General features: G+C 35.1%; 1 protein-coding gene and 1 long non-coding RNA gene across 5 annotated transcripts in view; both read left to right on the top strand.

The window, feature by feature from the left end:
• Positions 1–491: 491 nt before the first annotated feature.
• The window catches only part of ighd (immunoglobulin heavy constant delta), a 353,545-nt gene continuing 328,327 nt past the window's right edge, over positions 492–25,709 (top strand). Inside the window, exons 1-2 of one of the 4 annotated variants that reach the window (XM_079618577.1) lie at positions 492–604; positions 731–1,034. In XM_079618577.1, coding sequence (XP_079474703.1) covers positions 565–604; positions 731–1,034 — 344 coding nt within the window. In that variant the 5' untranslated portion in view covers positions 492–564. Of the gene's footprint in view, positions 605–730; positions 1,035–17,725; positions 17,812–24,033; positions 24,128–24,214; positions 24,519–25,709 lie in introns of those variants that run through there. The other 3 variants (XM_079618583.1, XM_079618591.1, XM_079618572.1) reach the window with 3 other exon arrangements.
• Positions 7,915–14,010, top strand: LOC306997180. Its single transcript, XR_013797291.1, has 3 exons — positions 7,915–8,979; positions 11,870–11,926; positions 13,273–14,010. It is a non-coding gene; the product is annotated as an uncharacterized lncRNA (long non-coding RNA).

Raw genomic sequence — 25,709 nt, 5'->3', positions numbered from 1 at the left:
TGAGTGGCCCTCAAGTTCCACTTTTGTGTAAGCAATTTGAAAAACTGTAATTCTTTTTTGTCACTTTGGTGTTCAACTCCAAAAAAAATACAACATTAAAGAAGGAAAAAATGAATAAATAATAAAAAATAAAAAACTGTAATGTTGGTGATGTTTATGTAAAAGGTCTGATATATCCAAATAAAGCATGAAAAAAAAAGCTAAATTCTTTCAAATCAGATTTTGCTCTCATTAAATGTAAGTTTTGCATGATTCAGAGTGATACTGGAATAATCCAATCAAAGAATAGTTTGAATCACTTACAGTTATTATAATCTGTTTGTATTTTCTGTTAATGGACTGACATCATCAAATTAAAAACTAAATTGGACAGTGTGATGCCTCTTCATGTAATCCCAATATTTGTTTGAGCATGTGAAGTGAATTAGTTACTCTGTTTGTTTATGTAAATCATCAGTTGCATATTTAAACAGCAGGCATGAGTCAGTTCATACATTCATCTGATCACTAGAGGGAGAGAAGAACCGCTTCAGTCCATTCAAACTGTGCCGTGAAACACACACCATGATCTCTTCATCTTTAGTGTTTCTGGCTGTAATATCCTGTAAGTTTAGTCTACTTTTCTGTGTGATACATTATTTTGTTGCAAAAAAAAAAAGAGAGAAGCTGTTGTTAACGGTCTTTAAACGTCATGCTATTTTACTGACAGGTATTATTTCATTTGATGCAGGTATTGATTCATATGAACTCACTCAGCCTGAGTCTCTGACTGTCCGTCCTGATGCCGCTCTAACTATCAGCTGTAAAGTCTCCTATTCAGTTACTAGCTCTGGTACAGGCTGGATTCGTCAGCCTGCAGGAAAAGCTCTGGAATGGATTGGATTGATCGACACTGGTGGAGGCTTATACTACAAGGATTCACTGAAAAGCAAGTTCAGCATCACCAGAGACACCTCCAGTAACACAATAACACTGCAGGGAAAGAATATGCAAGCTCAAGACACAGCTGTGTATTATTGTGCCAGAGAATCACAGTGACAAAGACCAACAGCGTCCCCGTACAAAAACATCATCATCATATTACAAATTAAGAGTGTTATGACTGTTTTCCGCAACAGTCTGATTTTCTCAGGAACACATTAGGTTTACAAAAGTCATAATGACATTATAGACATTACGTCAGCTGGTAAAACAAAAATCCTATTAAAAACAAAAACAATCCTAATGATACATTTGTGTAAATGCATTATTAATCAGCAAGAATTTGCACAAAACAAACCCAGCAATAGTCATCTGTTGCAGCACTTCATTTTGATATTTGCTTCAAGTTCTTTACAATTACAACTGAAGTGGCAAATAACTTTTACGGTAAATAACCTTTGATTTAAGGTATAGCCAGAAGCAAAAAATTTTTTTTAATAAATTAATAAATAATAAAATAAAATGCATGAAAGTGTCATGATGACTGTAAAGTATGGACTAGTGGTTCGTTTTAGGATGGGAGCACTACAGAAAGATTCCGGCCAGAGAATCCTTTATCAGCTTTATTTCCAAGATCAGGACGCCAATATACAAGTTCGTATAAGTAAGTGTATGTGGTCTAAACAGAGAGAAAAAAAAAGAAATAATGCAATGGTAATAAAAACTGATAATAAAAAATAAAGGAATACTATATGCTCATTATCATCATTCACAACAGTATAGTACAGAACATAATAATTTACGTTAATACAGTGCAACAAATATGTCATTATCACACATAGAACACACTTTTATAAGAGCTTTTTCCCAGCCACAGTGAGACTCTTGGCCAAAACAAAATGAACTATTGTCTCCAGGGCCTGTGCAATAATAACTAGTGCACTTAATTTATTTATGTATTTATTTATAACGTAACTGTGTACTATAATATAATATATCATGTTGTCTATGGGGCCTGTGCAATATACTTGTGCAATTTTATAATGCAAATTTACACTTTTTAATGGGTTTTGTGCAATTTATAATGTATATGTTTTATAGATTTTTTGTCTTCCTTGTGTGTCTTTTAAACGTGACTTGACTCTCTGAGCAATAACCGCACAAGAGTTCCTATGTGTGCAAACACAAATGGCAAATAAAGTTCTTGAATCTTGAATCTTGAATCTTGACTATATGCCCTTTAATATCTGTACTGCTCCTGCACCTTTAAGTGGCTATGTAGCATGACACTGTATCACTATAACACTCGATGCAGGTAGCACCAAATAAACAGTAAATGCACTGCACTCGATCACAGAAGCATATCTCTAAATAATTAACACAAATAAGGTCTAAATCGACATATAGAGGGCTAATTATTGCACACAGGAAACATGTAGCATATTACAGCACGCTCTGGCATCATGACTACACTAATTGGTCACGCAGTTCAACAAATAAAACTAGTTCGCATTAACATACATGAATTTCACAACATTCATCACAACACAGTACAAACATGCAACAGTAGTAAAACTTACTTGCTTTTCATTAAACGCACACAAAAGTAAAGAAAAGGGTCTGAGTCTTCTCTCATCATCCCTGAGCACGAACAACTGAGCCGGGCGCTGCATTTCCTGTCCAGGCGCAGTTCACGTGATTGAGCGTTCAAACGCACTTAGGAAACCTCAGCGCTGAACAATTAGGCTTTCAGACAAGGCCGCCCCCAACTGTCCGCATGGCAGTTGAAAGAGTAGGAGAAAATCTATTTGATGGTCTCTTCTTCGTCCTTGTCCTCAAGAGCTGGGAGGAGGATGAGCCGGGCGACTGGACGAATGTAGGTACGGTCCTTCACTTGAACACTGATAGTCCGTACGCGGCCATCTGCTCCTGGATGAGTCTGGGTAATCCGTCCTACAGGCCATGACACTCGGGGAAGTTGGCCATGACACTCGGGGAAGTTGGGGATCCACGATTAAAACAACGTCGCCTATGGAGAGTGCCTTACCGTCTTTCCTCCACTTACTGCGCTCTTGTAGCCCTGGTACACTCTAAAAAATGCTGGGTTGTTTAAACCCAATTTTGGGTAAAATATGGACAAACCCAGCCGTTGGGTTAAATTTTTAAATTACATTTTTAACCCAACGTTTGGGGTTTGTCCATATTTTACCCAAAATTGGGTTTAAACAACCCAGCATTTTTTAGAGTGTAGGTAGTGACTGAAGAAGCGATCGGCGATGGCTTGGCTGTGCCTCCAACGTCTTCTCCCGAGGTCACTGGGGTCGTAAACTGCTTGAGGAAGCGACAAGTCGTGACGGCCCATGAGGAGCAGGTTAGGCGTGACCGGGTCTGGATCAGAGGCATCTGCTGACAAGTAGCCTAAGGGTTTTGCATTCATTATGCCCCCGACCTCCACTAGGATTGTCATCAGGACAGGTTCAGGAACAGTTTGATCTTTAAGGACAACGCAAAGTGCAGTCTTGATAGATTTCACTTCCCTCTCCCATGTGCCACCAAAGTGCGGCGCACTTGGAGGATTGAATCGGAAGGATATTTGCTGTTCAGCGAGTTGCTCTTTCACGTACTCACATCTTCTTTCTTTATATAGTGCTTTATACAATAAAGATCGTTTCAAAGCAGCTTCACAGGGATAAACAGAAAAAGAATAAGTCAGTGATGCAAACAGATTTAAATTCTGCTGTAAAACAGCTCTGAAAAGAAAATTTAGTGTCATTGTTCAGCTGAGGTCAGTTCAGTGTTGATTCAGTTCAGTTCAATAACTGTGTAAAGATCATCAAAATATGAAATGAGTTCACTTCAGCTATATATCAGCTCTGGAGAAAACATTGATGTCGTCATCCAGCTCAGTTCAGTTCTCAATAGTGTCAGTACAGTCAGATCAATACTATTGCTGAATATTACATGTCCCCAACTAAGCAAGCCAGAGGTGACAGTGGCAAGAAACCCAAACTCCATCGGTGACAGAAATGGAGAGAAAAAAACCATTGGAGAAACTAGGCTCAGTTGGGGGAGCTGTTCTCCTCTGGTCAAACGAACCAACATAATGTGATTATGGCTTCATCACAAGTCAGATTGTGGACTGGAATCATTCAGAAAGTTGGATCCAGTTCCTTCATCTTGAAGATTGGGATATGGTGGCGAGGAGTTGAAGCTGGCCATAGGGTCTGTGCGGAGGACTTATCTGGTTCTTGGTCTTTGCTGAGGATCTGTGCTGATGGCTGTCGTATCGATGAGGTCTTCAGGGGATCTGTCTCTAGGGCTTGTCTTGTCATGGTCTTCGCTGACATTCAGGACTGTTGTTGTCATCATTAGGTGCAGGTCCGCAAGTGTGTTTTGAGACAGCCCTCTCTGAGTAGGTACTTGTTTTGAATAAGTAATTACTTACAACCAATAAAAAAGTAACCTACATTCTGTAGAATGATTGTATACAGAATGAATTCAATCCAGACGTACACATTTGTCATGTTGTCACTCTCATGTGACCCACAATTGGTCAATTCACTGCCATTCATAAATCCTCTTCTGTGGCTGCATGGGATAGTAAAGTGGGATAGTTCATGGGATAGTAAAGTTTTCTTAACTACATGTCAACTAACTCTCATTAAAGTATTAGTAGATTGCAAAGACTGTTTGTAGACTAATAGTTTAGGTGTTAGGGTTATAGGTGTGTTAATAGTTTTCATCAGCTCACTCTTGTGACTTGCTGCATGTTAAGTTTTGCTCTACTTCTGCAGAACTGCATGCAAATATTATTTCCCCTCCTCTTTGTTTTAGTATTAAGGGGAAAATAAGCAACTTACTCTCTCACTTCTCAAACCATGGTCTCCTCATCTCTCTGGTTGTTTCTGCTGCTAGCAGTCGTCTCTCGTAAGTCTTCATGCTTTTTATAGAAATAGTTAATAATAAAAATTACTTATACATGGTTTTACAAAATATTTCTGTCTCTGACATGTCAGATCATGTTTTTCCCAGGTGTCCACTGTGTTGAACTGACCCAGACTGATTCTATGGTCTTAAGGCCTGGTCAGGTTTTGACACTGTCCTGTAAGATCTCTGGATATTCAGTGACTGACAGCAGCTACTGCACTGGCTTCATACGACAGCCTGCAGGAAAAGCTCTGGAATGGGTTGGAATGATATGTGGTAGCGGTAACACATATTACAGTGATAAACTGAAAAGTAGATTTCAAGTTACCAGAGACTCTTCCAGCAGCACAGTGACTCTACAAGGACAGAATATGCAGATGGAGGACACATCTGTGTATTTCTGTGCCAGATATAGACACAGTGACACATAGCAGTTACTAACTTGTTCAAAAACAACATTGACACTCACCACAGGAAAAATTTCAGTTCCAGATTATATTCAATGTCCAAAACATGACGGTCTATGTTCTAACCTTTGAAATTTGTTAGTAGAGATAAATGAGGAAATATTTCATTCATATCTCAGTTTTCACTACTTTCCACCCAAAAGCTCAGTACACTGACACAATCCTGCCTCCTATTATATTGTGTTGCAAGTGAATTCTTGGCACATTTCACAAGAGGGCGCACTGTTCTCACATGTAGTCGAATCATGTGAAATAAAATCTGATTCTCAGTAGAAAGATTCTCTAGATCTTTCTTTCCACTTCTAACACACTATTTCATGATAGTGAAGTCTCTTTTTATCGACATAAAAAGTGGCTAATAATCAATCTTCAGACAGAATAGATATAGTTGTTGATACGTTGATCACTGAATTGTTGATTTATTGATCCATTCTCATGAAGCTCATGATTATGAAAGTTTGACTAACCATTAACCTCATTTTCCGCAGTAATGTTAATAGTGCACGCTTGATGTTTGTATCTGTAAAGTACTAAAAGTGTGTGTTGTATTTCTGTCTGAGAACAGCTTTTCTACTGAACACAATGACTTAAAGAAATATTTATTGCCAGTACACCAAATTTAAGGCATTCAGTGTTTATTCCAGGATACCCCTAGACATATAATGAATCAGAAAGGCCTTAGATATCAGCATAGAATAAAGACCAGAATACAAAAAGGCTACATTTAGTAAAAAAGAAAAGAAAAAAAAAGAATTTGTGTTCATAACTCTGTAAATTTTAAGACGTATAAAAACAAGAATCACTTTAAATAATACTAATAATAACTATTGAAACAATAGAGAATTATTTGGAGACAAGAGAGTATATAAAAAAGTCACATTTACTGATGCGTACCCCATCAGGAAACACCTGTTCTTGGTTATTGCCTCTAAGAAAATAATTTATTTTGCATGTATAGTTTCATAAGACTTGTTTAAAACTCTATAACTATATTAAAGCATATGTTTTGTTAAAGTAGCTAGTAACATACTTGCTCAACCATAAATGGAAGACAGACAATCAAGAAATAGTTAGCCTATATATTTTAAGTCTTCTCAGCAAATTATATCAGAATCAAATTATGTGACCCTGATGACTGTATTTTTTTTTTAAAGAAGATCATACTTTAAAAAAAAGAAGTAAATACTGCTAATCAAACTAAACTGATTAATTGGAATCTGCATTAGCATTAGATGCAATAGCATCTGCATTTTTGCCTTCAGCCTCTCCATCTCCCGGCGCTATATGAGGTTCTCTGTATATTTATGTTTATTTATGTTGCCTTTAGGTTGATAAGAGCTGTATCCACTTTGACCCGTTCCACTGCTTTCTGACCTACGATCAGAAGAATTTGGGGGTTTGGGATTTAGCCATTCAATGTTGTCAAAAGATACTTCAGAGGAAAAAGACGTGCATGCCAAAATATTTAGAGATTGCTGAGGGAAGCCCATAAAAAATTATGGAAGGTTCCGACACCCATAAAGACTGAACATGGTTAGAGCAATCCCAGGTGAAAAAGACGTAGTATTAAATGTATTAAAAATATATTTGAAATTCAAATAGTATGTTTATAATACATTTGTATTTCCAACATGCTTATTTAAAGTGCATTAAAAATACATTGAATTGCATTTTAATATATTTATAAAAAATATACTAGTAGTACATTGGTAATAAATATATATTTAAGTATACTTTTAATAAATAAGCTAATTAAAAGCATACTTTAAATATATTTCTAAACAGTATACTAATAGTACATTGGTAATAAATATATATTTAAGTATACTTTTAATAAATATGCTAATTACAAGCATACTTTAAATATATTTCTAAACAGTATACTAATAGTACATTGGTAATAAATATATATTTAAGTATACTTTTAATAAATATGCTAATTAAAAGCATACTTTAAATATATTTCTAAACAGTATACTAATAGTACATTGGTAATAAATATATATTTAAGTATACTTTTAATAAATATGCTAATTAAAAGCATACTTTAAATATATTTCTAAACAGTATACTAATAGTACATTGGTATAAATATATATTTAATTATACTTTTAATAAATATGCTAATTACAAGCATACTTTAAATATATTTCTAAACAGTATACTAATAGTACATTGGTAATAAATATATATTTAAGTATACTTTTAATAAATATGCTAATTAAAAGCATACTTTAAATATATTTCTAAACAGTATACTAGTAGTACATTGGTAATAAATATATATTTAATTATACTTTTAATAAATATGCTAATTACAAGCATACTTTAAATATATTTCTAAACAGTATACTAATAGTACATTGGTAATAAATATATATTTAAGTATACTTTTAATAAATATGCTAATTAAAAGCATACTTTAAATATATTTCTAAACAGTATACTAGTAGTACATTTGGTAATAAATATATATTTAAGTATACTTTTAATAAATATGCTAATTACAAGCATACTTTAAATATATAGTTTAAAAAGTGTACTAGAAGTATTTGGTAATAAATATATGCTTAATTCTACTTTTAATAAATATGCTAATTACAAGCATACTTTAAATATATTTCTAAAAAGTGTACTAGAAGTATTTGGTAATAAATATATGCTTAGTTACACTTTTAAGAAATATGCTAAACACAACCATACTTTTAGTGAAGTTTTAGTGTATTTAAAGAAAACATGCTTATGTTGCTCTTAAAGTACATTTTATGTGTACTTTGTGTAAGAACATAGCAAAATGATTAAGATTTTAGTGTGTTTAAAATGTATGTACTTTATAAACACTTAGGCCTACTGCAATATAGTTTAATTATTTATGTATTTATCATTTTAATATAAAAAAAATTACATTTACAATATACCAACTTATAATGTATTAGAAACATTTGTCAACTATTATTAGCATTTCAATAAGCTTACAATTATTATTTGTTGTAAAAGGCTACTTAATGCTGTTGTCTATTACATTATATTTTGTACTACTGAAATTCCCACAATAATTTCAGCAACATATTTTTTGAAATGCATCATAGATACATTTTCCAAAGAAATGTTAATTTCCAAAAAGGTGTTGCAACGTTACTTGTTTAAATTTAAACAATGCGCATAACACACGTGACTAGTCCTGATTGGTTCCAGAGGCGTTGAACGGCTGTGATTGGTTCTTATGATAATGCGCTCGCATTTCACTCAGAGCTTCAGTTGCTGTGCATGCGGTCCTTGAATGTGATTAGGTTTAGAAGTTTAAATTTAAACTGTTAAAATATTTATAGCGATCGTGTTTCTTTAGAGGACTTGGAGGAAACCACGCGATTGATATGGATTGGGTGATGTTTTTTGCGATTCACTTTTTGAAACGTGAACAGATCTGGTGAATCGTTCATCGGAGGGATATAAATGTCAGTTTTTCTATCGAAGATGAACGAAAGTCTTAAATGGTTTGGAACTACTAAAGGGTAAGTGATCATGACAGCATTTCGTATTTTTGGCACAAAGTGTAACATCACGTCTTTTTCAGTTCAGCTACATTTGACCATCAGAGCCAAGATTTTCAAGTCAAAGTCGAAGCAGACTCGAAGAGATGAAGATTCTGCCTCAGAAGTTACTGGTAAGTTTTAGTTGCTGTTTGCATAAATAAATAGCTCACTGTTTAGTTGTTTTCCTAGGTGGAAAGGTCTGCTATGCATTTGCTAATATGACTTGCACGTGGGATACTGACTTTAACCGCTGTAACATGATGCTGACACTGAATTCTAGCAACTTCTGCACTGTCAAAGTCTAAAGTCTTTGATGAATCTGTTTAAAATCTACGTGGAGTCTTAAAACAACTAAAACATTGTCCAATGCATCTGCAAAAAAAATTATTAGTTATTATAATATGTACATCATTACATTAATATCATTTTTATTTGCTGAAGCTGTGTATTTATTTCTGATTTCCTGAAGAATTTGCCTTCGTTGTTATGATGTTAATGAAATGATCTTTAAAAAGTTTGAAAATAACATGTTATGAATATAGTTACCTTTGTATTGAGCTGACCAGCCAATAAGGGTAGTGTGTGTTGATTGGTGTTTATATTTGTTCAAGATTGATAACCTTATTGCCTTTTTGATAACTTTCTAATATATATTTCTTATTACAAATAAGTACAAAGATTAAATTGTTAAAAGGGATGCTTATAAGAGAGCATACGTCTGAAACTGCTGAGTCTGTGAAGGGTTTTGATTATATTACCCACCAAGTACATTGTACTCAGCGTACTGTCATTCTTAAAAACAGGGTCCCCGCGGATCCTTGAAAAGTATTAAAAGGTCTTAAATTCGATATTTAAAATTTAAGGCCTTAAAAAGTCTTAAAGTCTTATTTTTACTTATGAAAAGTCTTATTTTTACCTATGAAAGGTCTTAAATTTTAGATGACACTTTGACGACATATCTAAATGCTTTCCAAATGAAAACGATCTAATTAGCGTACGTATTATTTTTATTATTCTATCTTTGTGGATTTGCTTGCATGTTCACGTGACAATTCGCGTCATTTACGGCCGCGTATTAGCCTGCGTCTGTCTCCTGCACGCGAGAGGAGAGGATAAGAGAACGAGTAAATGTCAGTTCAATAGTTCATTCTTTGTGTTTAGGATTGTCTATGAACTATGATGATATTGTAATCATTGTTTTAACTACGTACGAGGCACCGCGAGTTCGAGCTGACATCGCGTTTGTCTCTCATGCTTGCTTTCACTGCGTGATGTGTCAGTGCAGTTATAGGTATGTCCCCAAATGAGTTTTTGTCTTATTATATTTATATCATATTATGTTATATTAGAATATCACGAGCAAGAGTGCCGTTTTCCTGTGCACAATTTATTCAACAGTTAAATTAACAATAAAGTTAACATTGTGTGTTACTTTTTCAGGGTCCCCGCGGATCCTTGAAAAGTATTAAAAGGTCTTAAATTCGATATTTAAAATTTAAGGCCTTAAAAAGTCTTAAAGTCTTATTTTTACTTATGAAAAGTCTTATTTTTACCTATGAAAGGTCTTAAATTTTAGATGACACTTTGACGACATATCTAAATGCTTTCCAAATGAAAACGATCTAATTAGCGTACGTATTATTTTTATTATTCTATCTTTGTGGATTTGCTTGCATGTTCACGTGACAATTCGCGTCATTTACGGCCGCGTATTAGCCTGCGTCTGTCTCCTGCACGCGAGAGGAGAGGATAAGAGAACGAGTAAATGTCAGTTCAATAGTTCATTCTTTGTGTTTAGGATTGTCTATGAACTATGATGATATTGTAATCATTGTTTTAACTACGTACGAGGCACCGCGAGTTCGAGCTGACATCGCGTTTGTCTCTCATGCTTGCTTTCACTGCGTGATGTGTCAGTGCAGTTATAGGTATGTCCCCAAATGAGTTTTTGTCTTATTATATTTATATCATATTATGTTATATTAGAATATCACGAGCAAGAGTGCCGTTTTCCTGTGCACAATTTATTCAACAGTTAAATTAACAATAAAGTTAACATTGTGTGTTACTTTTTATATTGTCAATATTGTTTGTTTCCCCCTTTATTTCGCCGACGAGAATTTCATAATGAAACTGTAGTCCAACAACAGCGATTCTTTTTTAAAAACTGAAATCCGCGTTTTGAACGAATCATTTGATTCAATGAATGAATCGGCCGTTTGAACAAATCGGTTGAATAAAACTCCAACAACTCGCTTATTAAGACAGTGACTTACTGCCACCTACTGGCGGGTTTAGTTTCATATTTAAAGTACCCTTTAATTAAAATGTTAAAATTATAAATAATTTCATATTTAAATCTTGAATAGCTTTATTTATGCAATTGCAAATGAAGTGTAAATATAGTAATGCCAGTTCGGATGCCGCTTCTGTGTCACCTCTGCACTGCAAGGATGGATTTTAATTTAATTATTTAATTTGACAGTGGTACGGTCTTATTCTAATAGAATTTAATTTGAATGTTAGAATTTGACATAAAAGGTGATGCATACCTCTAAATACGTTTAGAAATAATTTCCATATTTAGGTGAAAATGCCCCTGGAAATCAATTTAAGGTGGCAAATATTGCCCCTTAATAAAATGTTTTATTTCAGTCACTACTGTGAACTGACCACTGCATAGATAGAATATGTTAAACATGAATATCTTTGTGAGTCTGCTGTCAACAACAAACCTAATGGTACCAGTACAAAATCAGTAAAATATCATCTAATTATTATCAACAAAACTTTGAAAATATCGAGATATATTTTTGTTAATATTGCACACCCCTAATGTACGGTATTAATTTTTATTTCTTCAGGTCTTAAAAAGGTCTTAAAAAGCCTTAAATTTGACTTTAAAAAATGTGCAGATACCCTGTAAAAACAAAACAAATCATTCTTCATAATTTGCCTGCCTTATATGTTTGTGTATATATATAAATATAAATCTCTCGGTTTTTATTTGTTGTTTTTCAGACTAGCTACTATAGAAGAAAAACAGAAATCTGAATGCAGAGACAAGCAGAGAAGAGAGTAAGTAGAGATGATCCGATTGATTCCATTTTCACGTGATCGGCCATGACCTCGGGCGCCGTATGATTAACATCGCGCAACATCGGCAATCACACATGCACACGGAACACACATGTAGAAAACCTCGTGAATTACGGCCATTTCACACACCGCAAGCGTGAGCAACGTGTTTTTTTGTTTGTTTTTTTTTGGTGTGGATGCTCTCATTGATTGACATTCAGAATTTGCATGTTTAGTGTGTTTAACAAGAACTGAAGTAGGCTAGAAAATGAAGACAAAAATATTTGTAGAAAATTTACCCATTTAAACTTGTTTTAATTATTCAGTTTGGGTAAAAGTTTATGGTGTTTTATTAAAAAAATTAAATAAATGAAGAGTTCAGATGCAATTTAAGCCTCTAAGTGCCAATCTGAAATTTTCTTCTAGAATGATCATTTTTATAAAGCTTGAATATTTAAGTTCAGTAATTTATCTTAAATGGCAACGAAAATTACCTATTATTTGTCATTTAAGTGAAATTACTGAACTTAAATATATGAGCTTGATAAAAATGATAATTTTAGAATAAAATTTCAGATGGCACTTAAAAGCGTTTGAATCTGAACTCTTCAAATATGTGTGTGTGCTGTAAAGGGGTTGGAAAAATTTTAATCGGAATCGGCTAAAATCGGTATCGGCAGGTCAAACTCAGTGAAGAATCGAAACCGGCCTAGAAAATTGTAATCGGTGCATCTCTAGTATGTGTTTCTGTACATCACTTTTTTTTGCTCTCTAAGTCAAAGACTAAAACAAATAATAATGCTAAAAATAAAGATTAGCATTTGTTATACATTATAATTATTATACTTGTTGGCTGGGTACTTTTTCAGTTAAACAGTTACATTTTCTTTTTTTTTCTTTTTTTGCTGTGATACAGTGTCATGTATACATGTAGACCTCACTGTTGTTCAGCAAGACGTAATGTTTGTGCTATTTTATGTCGATATTTTATTAACTCCTTTATTGCATTTTATTAACATTTTATATTGGATGTCTTCTGTTAAAATATATGAACTAAGCATTACATGCCATTTTAAAAAAATGTCTAGGTTACGACTGTAACCTCTGTTCCCTGAGAACAGTGAATGAGACGGTGCATCGATGACGCTTTGGGGGAATGCCTTTGGGAAATCACGGCAATCGAATTTGGCGACAACCTATGACACTATTAGTGCGACCCAGAAGTATAAAAGGGGCGCCTAGATACGCAGTGCAAGTTCCCTTCGAAAGGGAACAGTGACTTTTTTAACGGATGTTAATTTTGCTTTAATATTTAAAAAAATAAAAATCTTTTTCCCTTTTCATAGATACTGTGATCAAACCGTTTCCGACCACGACAGTGTCTGAGGTGCGAACACTGATCAGAAGAAAATGCAACAATGAGGGAAACTCCAAGACCAATCACTTCAATTCGCTTGAAGGATGAAGGACTGTTTGCAGCTATTGTATTTAACTTTGTTTGACTTGAAGGAATAGTTCACTTTAAAATTAAAATTGTCATCATTTACTCACCCTCATGTTGTTTCAAACCTGTATGAATTTATTTCTTCTGCTGAACACAAAGGAATATATTTAGAAGAATGTCAGTAACCAGACTGGGTCCCATTGATTTCCATCGTATAATTTTTCCTACTATGGAAGTCAATGGTACCCAGAAACTGTCTGGTTACTGACATTCTTCTAAATATCTTCCTTTGTGTTCAGCAGAAGAAATAAATACATACAGGTTTGAAACAACTTAAGGGTGAGTATATGATGACAGAATTTTCATTTTAAAGTGAACTATTCTTTTAAGTTCGTTTTTTGTTGTTGTTCTGTTTAATACTTATTATATAATTTTATGTTAATGTATTTTGTTTCATTTTCATATGTTGCTGTACTAATGTAGTGCATTAATGTTTACTATCTTTCAAAGAGCGTTTGTATGTGTTTTATACTATTGTTTTTACTGTGTTTAACTGAATTATAATTTTTAACTTTTTTTTAATACATTAAAATATATTTTAATGTATTAAATACATTAATAATGTGTTTTGTACTATTGTTTTTACTGTGTTTAACTGAATTATAATTTTTAACTGTATTTTTAATACATTAAAATATATTTTAATGTATTAAATACATTAATAATGTGTTTTGTACTATTGTTTTTACTGTGTTTAACTGAATTATAATTTTTAACTTTTTTTTCATATATAAAAATATATTTTAATGTATTAAATACATTAATAATGTGTTTTGTACTATTGTTTTTACTGTGTTTAACTGAATTGTAATTTTTAACTGTATTTTTATTACATTAAAATATATTTTTTTCATACTGAATTGTTTTGTAAAAATATATTTTTAATATACTAATAGTGGGTCATAGTGTTCTACTAATACATTATTAATAACCTGATATTATATTTAAAATATACTGGGAACACATTAATATGATGTTAAAAATATATTTAAGTTGTATTTCGAAAGTACATTTAAAATGTATTAAAAATACAATTTAAAGAAGTGCTATTAAATTACACTAAATATACTTAAAATAGTTCCATTTTAACACAATTAAGTATATTAAAATATATTACTATTACATTAAAATTGAACTTAAATACATATAAAAGTACATTTAGTATACTTGAAGTTGTTCCAAAATAACACATTTAATACATAATTAATACAATACACTTAAAATACATTAAGTATATCAAAATAAGCACACTTTAAATATATTTCCTTTTCACCTGGGATGATTGTCACAATCAAATTCTCTGTGTTGGCCATATTCTTGCCGTTGCATGCATGCATGTGCACAGGGGTGCCGCCAGGAATTTTGGGCCCCGTGACAAAAAAATAACATTGGGCCCCCCCTGCACAGCTGTTGTCACCAGATCTCTAGGACGTACCTGTCCCATCAGATGCTTTACATAACATCTAAAGCAATTGATATTTATTTTAAATAAATATAGCACAAACACATTTTTCAATCAGAGGCCACAAATACAAGTTTGTAAAACTGTAAAAAGTTTAGTAGCTGGTGTTTTGTAATTATTTGATGCAAGATTAAAAGCCACCATAAAAATGTCCTTAAAGCAATCCTTTACAGTCTCAATGTATTTTTATTGTAAAATTAATGACAGATTAAAAAGATAATTATAATTAAAAACCTAAATATATATTAACTTTTTAATAAAAATAAATGAACATCATCATCTCAAAAGAATAAAAACATCAGATTTTTTACTTAACTGCACATATATGCCAACAACAAAATAAAGTTGACGTGTAAAACGGAATTTCCACATCATGGTTATTATAGTGCTACAAAACAGTGTGTGTGTGTGTGTGTGTGTGTGTGTGTGTGTGTGTTTGTGTGTGTGCAAGCTTCTAAAAATAAATTGAAATACACCACTATTCCTGTAATTCTTTTGTCTTATGAATTTAATAAACAACTCGTCTCGTATTCTGTCCGAACACACCGCACCATCTACATCATGTGAGTGTAAATGCGCAAAAAACGTTTCCATTGCAGTTTTGCGAAATATTTATTTTTCAAAATTGCCTGAAAAACCACCTCATTTCAATTTGCGCAATTTAAAGGGTAATTGAAACACGGATGACGGTGTTTAGTTGCCAGAAACACCAGAAACCACAAAGTTGCATAGTAAAAGAAAATCTGGTTTTCAAAACAACGAAAGAGAGAAAATTATTTTCTAATAAAGAGAGCAAATCTGTAATAGAAACGCGGCTACTGATGAGTGTGCGCGCTAAGGCAGGACCAAACCATTTCATGCAGATAAAGGGGGGTGGATGTTTACTTTTTGGTCAATGGGGATATTTAACTTTTATTGCCAAAATAAGTACAATCAAAGACATCATTAATTTTATTATTATTTGAAATATACTCAATGATGATGGTTTATATAGTGTATAATATAATAAAAAAAAATTAAATTACTTTTTACGTATTTGTTGGGGCCCCTGTCAGTCAGGGGCCCATGTAATCGTACTAACTTTTCCCCCCTATACGGCGCCCATGCATGTGCATGTTGTGTGTGTGCATGTGTTATTACTGCATGCAGTTCTCTTGTATTGTTCTAAATGTGTGATGTTCGTTTCCATTTACTCTCACCTTTTTAGTGTGAAAACTTTGTGACCTATTTTCATTCTGGATGATAAAACTTTGTAATCTACAAAGCCATACACAAGTGGTAACACTACACAATTTGATATGAGCAAAAGCATGCATTATAGCATAACAGGTTTATTCTTACCCATTTATGTGGTGGAATTCAAATGTAACTCTGAAAAAACTTCACTATAATGCACACAAGCGGAGTGACACAAACAACGAAAAGTCCCAATCCTGTTGGGTTTTATTCAGGATTTGAGGGTGGAACTGTTGCATAAAACATATACAGTAATGATTAATTCTTCATAGACTTTAAAATAAGAACATTCTTACAGACTCTTTTTGAAGGGGCAAAATTGTCAGACTATGAACATTTTCAGTCCGAGTAAACATCAACATCTTTCAAATATAGATTAAAACCAAAGCAAAATGAATTGCCTTGAGACCAGTAACCTTTTAAGAAGGGTACAGCCCCAGTGACAGCTTGCGTACCTTTTTTTCTGAGAGTGTACAGTACAACTATCAAACAACATATCTAATCAGATTTTCTGTGCAAGCAGACACAAAGAAAATGTGTTCGAGGAAATATAAATGTTTCATCCAAACCTAAAGACAAATATGATGAAATCAAATCAGTTTAATAAGAAAAGCATTGTTGTTTACATTTTGCACAATTAAATGGCTCTATGCAAATCTTCCTTCTGCTCTTTGTACAAAAGTGGAGTGTGTGTGTCTGTGGGTCATCAGGAGAAGTCAAATTACATTTACTTAAACACCAAATCATGATCATGAGCTGGATCATGTGAGTTTCACTGATGCTTTATTTAAAGCACTAAATTAAAGTCTTGACATACAAAATGTTTTGAGGCACAACTAATAATAAAACATTAATCCATTGTTGTTTTCAGGTGGTGTTTACAGTGTCGAGCTCACTCAACCTCCATCTTGTGAAACCTCAAGAGTCATTCTCCATCTCCTGCAGGATTTCAGAATCAAGCTATTGTATTCACTGGATACGTCAACCCACTGGAAAAGCTCTGGAATGGCTGGGATGTCTTTGCAGTGGTGGTAGCAGTGATATTAAAGACATAAAAAACAAGATCAGTTTCACGCAGAACACGTCCAAAAACATTTTCAGGCTGAAGACACTGTGTATTACTGCCGACAGTGATTAAACAAGACACAAGTTCTGTACAAAAACCTGAACACATTAGTCAGATATACCATCCATCCTTCTATCCATCCATCCATCCATCCATCCATCCATCCATCCATCCATCCATCCATCCATCCATCCATCCATCCATCCATCCATCCATCCATCCATCCATCCATCCATCCATCCATCCATCCATCCATCCATCCATCCATCCATCCATCCATCCATCCATCCATCCATCCATCCATCCATCCATCCATCCATCCAATAATGCTTTAAAATATAAAAAAATGTCAAAGATGTTTTTTGCTTAATTTATTTTGCCCCATCATCATTTCTACAGTTACCTTTATATATTATAAATGTCTGTTTTTTTCATAAACAAAGGTAACAAGCAATGAAAGACTGGGGGAGGAGTTTACGCAAAACTGTGATGCATATTTCCCATAAGTTGCTTTGTACCGTGTGTGTGTTCACTGACTGTATGTGGTTCCTGTAGAGGAGAATAATCAGCAATGACAACAATAATCAGTTCAATCCTGATATTTCTTTTTTTACATGGTCTGTAACTCATTCATAAATACAATTTATGAATGCATATATCATTTTAGCATGTTTACATTTTGCCGAGTTTTTTTTCCTCTCTCTTCCACAGATATCCATTGTCAGACCTTCACTCAGTCTCAGGCTGAGGTAAAAAGACCTGGTGAATCTTTTCGGCTGGTCTGTACCGCCTCTGAATTTTCATTCAGCAGCTACTGGGCTGCTGTGGTGAGACAGGGTCACGGTAAAGGACTGGAATGGGTTGCAACTATCACCACATCCAGTTCTTCTACTTACTATTCCCAGTCAGTCCAGGGAAGGTACACAGTGTCCAGAGATGACTCCAGCGGTCAACTGTACCTACAGATGAACAGCCTCAAGACTGAAGACACTGCTGTGTATTACTGTGCTAGAGACTCACTGTGAATGAGTTCAGGGTCAAAGCAATACAAAAACCACTTCCTTTCCTGTTGACTTCACTTAAGATCTAGATGTACTGTTGTATTTCCAAGCAGTGGCGCTCTTGTCATGCAGTCTTATCTGACTGTTTAGAGCATCACTTACTAAACTTTTGTTTAAGCTTGATTAACCATTAACCTTATTTTGCTTGATGTTTGAATCTGTAAATACAAAAAATTAGGTATGATTATACCTAATCTTAGGTCAAAAAAAATTACCAATATATTTATTGCCTGTAAAGTGACCACATTTAAGGCATTCAGTGTATAGTCCAGGATACCCCTAGAAATATAATAAATCAGAAAGGCCTTAGATATCAGCATAGAATAAAAACCAAAACACAAGAAAAGCTAAATTTAGTCAAAATAAATATTTTATCTATCTGTTAGGAAGTTACGTTTTAGTGAGACTAATAAAAACATGCATCAATTTAAATAATAATAATTACTATTATTGAAACAACAGAGCTATAAGGAGAAAAGAGTGTCTATAAAAAAGTCACACTTACTGATGCGTTCAGGAAACACCTGTGTGTGGATATTGCCTCTAAGAAAATAAGTGAATTTGCATTTATAGGGCCCGATCAAACACCCAGCGCAAGTAAGTGCGCTTGCGTGATGCGCTTTAGACCATACGCTTAGATCGTTAAAATTGGGCCCATAGTTTCATAAGACTTGTTTAGACTCTAGAACTATAATATAGCATATGGGTAACTATAAAAACACATTTTATCAAAGTAGCTATCTTGTAACATACTCACTCAAACAATAAATGGAAGACATACAATCAAGAAATGGTTATTTGAAGTCTTCTCAGCAAATTATATCTGAATCAAATAATGTGGAAAAACTGCAGATCTGGCAGCCCTGGCTTAAACTACGGGTGATTCATAGGGTCAAATAAAGCCGGCATTAACGTTGCTATTTAACTATTAAAGCGTTATTGTTGCGTTAACTCCGACAGCCCTAAATTCAACACAAGAGAGATTTTCTTCACACACAGTATGAGTTTCAGTCTGACATGATTTTCAGCTCCCTTTTGATTGACAGGATATAATCAGCAGCACTGACTATCAGCTGTTTTCAAACAATCGGCCGACAGCGAAAACAATAGCTTTAATCAGCCGATACCGATTATTGATAGAATCTCTATTGAAAATTCCACCTTTCTCATTGGTCAAGCCAACCTTGAGAGGTGTGACTTTACCCAGGCTTTAGCATCCTCACAAGTTCCTCCCTCTCTTCCTGCTTCTGGTCACGGTGCGTGTGTGGGACCGGAAACACGTCACGCCTTGAACAACTTCCTCGACCATGATGGAGTCATGTTCTTAACCGTGCAAGTTGATCACATCTTTATTCAACACAGAATAAATCGATTGCAACTTCAACGCCTCACTCACTGAACCGTCAAATCAGGAACTTTATGAAACTGCTTCAACGGCAATGAAAGTATCATACAATTGACTAAACAGGCTTAGTAATAAGCTTTGAAAATAATAAGCTAATGACACTTTTCATAGTTGAATGAATCTTTTATTGCTTCATTCCCTGTTTCCAGTTTGTTCCGGTCACTTACCACTTTACCCTTGTATGAGTGATTGTGTGCATGTGTCGTGTAGATTAGTTGTGTAGATTAGTTGTGTTCGTGATTTAGTTAATAAAACTTGTGCACAATACATATTTGGTTCTGATTCTCTGTTTGCCGTAGTCAATTTAACGACTTCTGGTCTTGTTACATGCTCTAAGTGTCACACAACAGAATGGAACAGACAGGTGAGAACTGTAAAACATGACGTTTATTTAAAGCAGAGAGTGGAGATGACAGTGGGAACCAGGCGATGGGGAGTGGATGGTGACTAAAGATTGTAGATGGTGACTTAGCTGGCTGTTGACTGATGTTTGATCAGCTCTTCTATGTTGGCAGCAGCTGCATCATGTGAGCTTCACTGATGCTTAATTTAAACTCTAAAGCACCAAATTAAGATCTTAACATATAGCATAAATGTTTTGAGACATAATTAATAATAACACATTCTTTCATTGTTATTTTCAGGTGGTGATAATACTGTGTCGAGCTCACTCAACCTCCATCTTTGGTTGTTAAACCTCAAGAATCATTTTCCATCTCCTGCAGGATTTCAGAATCTATTGCATTCCCTGGATACGTCAACCTACTGGCAAAGCACTGGAATGGCTGGGATATCTTTGCATGGATGGTATTACTACTCAACCCGATCTCACGGCAATTCGTACGAATTTTACGAGGTGGCTAATTCGTACCAATTCATACGACCTCACTCGTACGAATTTGTAAGTTTTTTGCTAAATCGTACATATTTTACGATTTGCCAAAATCGTATGAATTCATACGAATGACCTACTCCTGACCCCGCCCCTAAACCCAACCGTCACGTGGGTTTAGACAAATCGTACAAATTCGTACGAGTGAGGTCGTACAAATTCGTACGAATTAGCCACCTTTTAATCACTCGTACAAATTCGTACGAATTGGTCGTGAGATAGCGTTGTAGCAATACTGACTTTGAGTATAAATTGGGGAAATTAGCACTCAAATGGGAAATAAAATAATCATGGTTTTGATGAATATTATTTGCATACGCTCTAAAATGGTTCCCAAATATGGGCTTATACCGTTTTGACCATATGAATATGTATCCGGATCACTCCGGACAATATTCATACAGAGAAAATGAATGATCTTAATCAGTCGTACTTGGAAATACAACTCTTAAGCACTAAGGCGTATACATATAATATTTACCTCAACACTTCGATCCGTCTAGCTCTTGGCAAGCAAAATCACATCCATCTGGCCATAATGGAGATAATTTACCTCCCAAGTGATCGGATCGGAAATATTTAAACTATGCAATGTTTAAAAGTGTGGTAGAGCGTTTTTAAAAAGGTAGCATAGAAGATCTGATTTTCAGGGATTTCAGATTATGGATTCATACAACACAAATTCAGACGAAGATTAAGATGAAGTTTAATAAAAGACACTTTAAACGTACGTAGGTTACACGATCAAGAGTATAACAATATGCATAAACAAAACAAATGATTATAAAACGATTACGTAGCGTATATATATAATAACACGATATTCCCCAAGAGATGGAGAGAGAGAGAGAGAGAGAGAGAGAGAGAGAGAGTGAGGTATGAGAGAGAGAGAGAGAGAGAGAGAGAGTACACAGTTTAAGGAATACTTTCAATAATCAAGAGACCAGAGGAGGTTCAGACAACCTTAAACTAGCTTTGTTTCAAAGATCAGATCAGAATAAGCCTACGGTATTTGTCGCTGAAGAGTCGTCTGGTGCTCGTGTTGTTTCTTTTGGAACCTCGCGGGCTTCCGGGTTGCGTGCGTCGCGTGGTTGGTTTGACGCAGGGTGGAGGCGCTAAGCTTTCGTTCGTTAAAACGCTGGATCAAGGAAGTAGCTTTAAACTTGTATAAAAATAAAGACTTAGTCTTAGAAACGGAAAGTAAACGGAGAGCAAGGCTCTCTTGAAGTTGAGTTAAAGCTAAGAGTTAGATACCCCTTTTCCACCAAGGCAGAGCTGGTGCTGGTTCGGAGCCAGAGCCTAGTTTCAAATCGGTTCTTTGTTTTTCCACCGCCAAAGCACCAGCTCCGAACCAGTAAAACTGGTTCTTAGGTAGCACCAAATCATTGCAGGGTCTAGAACGGAGCCAAGTAAGAACCGCTTGCGTCAGGGGCTGGGGGCGGGGTTACCGTGACCAACAAGACGAATAGAAACTTGTGACCGCCATTTTTAAATAGCAGCTAGTCGAGCTAATAGCAGCTCGATTATAATATCCGTAACGTTATATGTAAGTTACGGCGAGCTGCACGAACGCGTTGGATTCCGATGTATTTTTGCAATCCCATGAGGATCCATAGTATTGCAACGTCCGTTATTGTTGATGGCTTGTTCGAGATGCATCGGAGCGGCGCGGACCGATCAGAGCTCCGGGAGTATTTGGAGAGCATACGACTCCTTGTGCTTTTGATCGCTTTCGCAGTGCTTTAATGTCACGCGGCGATCGCTCTGCGAGAAGCCGAACCATCTCGAACAAGCCTGGTGTGTTTTTGTTTGGCGCTGCCGCGCTAGCGTTGCTGGGCAACATGAGATGTATACACGGTGACGTAAGATCTGGCTCTGTTTTGGCTCTCTAGCCTGTGGAAAGGCAAACCGGTTCTTAGAAGAACCGTCAGTAGAACCAACTCTGAACCGGCTCTAGTTCTTGCTCTGAACCAGCACCTGGTTCTTGCTGGTGGAAAAGGGGTAAGAGAGACTAGCCGTTTTAGACTAGAATCAGAGACTAGAGTGGTAAACTAGAATTGAAGAGCGGAAGACGAAGAGACTGGAACGATGAGGAACAAACTTCTTGGCTTGCGTCTCGAAATATGAATGAAACCGGAGCACCCCCATTCTGAGTCTGGGAGCCAATCACGAGTGGGACCCTGTTGGCGCCAAGATTTCTTTGTCTGTGATGGTATACCCATTCCGCGCGTGGGGAGGGGCCGGAGTTTTATTCTGACATTATTCTACACTTCAATAAATGTTTAGTAATGCATAATAGGTTGTTTCTCAAAACAGATTCGAATTCGTCTAATTTTATGGTTCGCAACGATACCAAATTTGCTATCTGTAGATAATGTTAAAGCGAACTATAATGTTTTATGAGTATTACGCGCATCTATTGGCCGTTTTTAATCCAGTAAACGTGCGTTCTTCTTTAAATTCTGCATACATGTTAACCGTATTTTCAAACGGATTGTTGCATTTTCACAAAAGCGTTTTTCTTCACTTTTAGAGTTCTCTGCGTGTGTGTGTCTGCTGTTCGCCCCCACCGTGCGTGTGTGTGTGGGACGTGCGAGATACGTGTGTGACCTGTTTGACCTCCTGGGTGTAAAACATGTTTGCGTGTGCGGCTTATAACAATACATGAAAGGAACTTTCCCTGCGGGGCGTCCTCTGTGAAAAAAAACAGACGCGGGGTGTACGTCCTCACCCCACGATAAATTAAATTAAAAACCCAGGATACTTCACTTTATCTAAGCACAGAATCAGCTAAAAGCATTCAGCAAACGTTAATGTTTCTGGCAAAAGGTGAGAAGACAATTTGGAATGCATTAAATCACACCGTCTGTGTTTGTCTGAGTTTAGCAAAATGTTTTAGTCCTGCAATAAGTCAACAAAATAGAACATGTATGCTTTATCTATCAACATCTGGCGATGGTGCTACAGCGTTGTACTACTACAGACTTAAAAAAAGAGATCAGTTTCACAAAGGACACATCCAAAAACACAGTGTTTCAACAGGGAAATAATTTGTAGACTAAAAACAGTAAAGCCGCATTACTGAGCAATAACAGTGTGACTGACCAAGACAGCTTTATAGAAAAACCTGAACACATTTATCCATCCATCCATCCATCCATCCATCCATCCATCCATCCATCCATCCATCCATCCATCCATCCATCCAATTATGCTTTAAAAAAATACAATAATTTAACATTTAGGCAACATCTTGTCATACATTTCATAAATACAAATATGATTTTGCTTACTTAATTTGGGCCTGTTATATTTTTCATCATTCCACAGTTACCTTTTTGTATCTTATTTTATTATTTTTATTTTATTATTTTTTACAAATTTCTGTTTTTCATACATAGGTACAAATGAGGAATGATAGACTGGAGGAGGAGTTCATGCAAAACTGTGATGTATATTTGCCATGACTTGCACTACCAGTGGAGTGTGTCTGTGTTCACTGACTGTACGTAGAGGAGAATAATCAGCAATGACAACAATAATCAATTCACTCCTGTTATTCCTATTTGTACATGGTCTGTAACTCATTTCTAAATAATAATTTATGAATGCTTATATATTTTTAGCAAGTTTTACATTTTGCTCTCTTCTCTCTTCCACAGATATCCATTGTCAGACCTTCACTCAGTCTCAGGCTGAGGTAAAAAGACCTGGTGAATCTTTTCGGCTGGTCTGTACCGCCTCTGGATATACATTCAGCAGCTACGCGGCTGCTGTGGTTAGACAGACTCCCAGTAAAGGTCTGGAGTGGATTGCATATATTGGTACATCCAGTACTCCTATCTACTATTCCCAGTCAGTCCAGGGAAGGTACACAGTGTCCAGAGATGACTCCAGCGGTCAACTGTACCTACAGATGAACAGCCTCAAGACTGAAGACACTGCTGTGTATTACTGTGCTAGAGAGTCACTGTGAATGAGTTCAGGGTCAAAGCAATACAAAAACCACTTCCTTTCCTGTTGACTTCACTTAAGATCTAGATGTACTGTTGCATTTCCAAGCAGTGGCGCTCTTGTCATGCAGTCTTAGCTGACTGTTTAGAGCATCACTAAATTAACTTTTGTTTTTTCTTTGCTTTCTTTTTATGGATTATTTTGTCTGTAAAATCTACACCTATTGCATTGATCAAAGATGCTAATTAAACTTTTATTTTTGTTTTGTTTTTACAAACACACAAACATTATTTTAATGGGGAAGCTACTTTAAGACGGATGATTTAGACCTGGTTTCACAGACAATGCTTAGATTAAGCCAGGATAAGGCCTTAGTTCAGTTAGGACATTTAAGTAGCTTTTATAAACATGCCTTTTAAAAACCATTACTGATGTGCATCTTGAGATAAAATAATGGCAGTGACATATTTTAAAATACAGTGCAAGTTGCTTTCTGTTAAAACAGCCCACACATGCATTTTAGTCTGGGACTATAGGCTTAAGCATTGTCTGTGAAACCGGGGGGCAATGTTTTAAGTAATGTATAAGAATATACCTCATCCATTATTCAAACACTGCTTTATGTAACTTGTCTGTCAGGAGTGTGATGAAAGTATTGGTAAAATAATTCTCCAGTAGGCATTTTGAAGTTACATTTGAAGAATATTTTTTTTGGTACTGATTTATTGGCAACACTTTACAATACGGGTGCACTAATATGCATTAATTCATGCTTAACTAATGCACAGATAATCATGTGTTAATGTATGACTCATGAAGAACTAAACCATTAATTAATGATTACTGCATCAGCAGCTAATAAAGATTATATATGGTTAATATATTAAGTAATATATGAATTATTATGAATGAAATGTGTCAATGTATTAATTTCTTAATGACATATTTTATTAACTTAAAGTGTAAATTAATACGTTAATTACCACAATTGGTCAAAGCAATATACTTCAACTTCCAGTTGTCTGCTTTAATCATTAACTAATGATTTGCAAATGTATCATTATGTTATGAATTTACTTTTTGAGGCACATGACTATTATTAACTAATTGTTAAGTAATATGCCATTTATGAGTTTTGACAGTTGCACATGCAGTGAATGTCAGAGAACGTGTTTTAAGGATGGGCAAGTTGGGCTGCACACA

This window comes from Phoxinus phoxinus (assembly GCF_949152265.1).
Source record: "Phoxinus phoxinus genome assembly, chromosome: 1".
NCBI classification, from domain to species: domain Eukaryota; kingdom Metazoa; phylum Chordata; class Actinopteri; order Cypriniformes; family Leuciscidae; genus Phoxinus; species Phoxinus phoxinus.
Note: the sequence above shows the minus strand (reverse complement) of the source record. Positions and strands in the feature narration are given on the sequence as shown.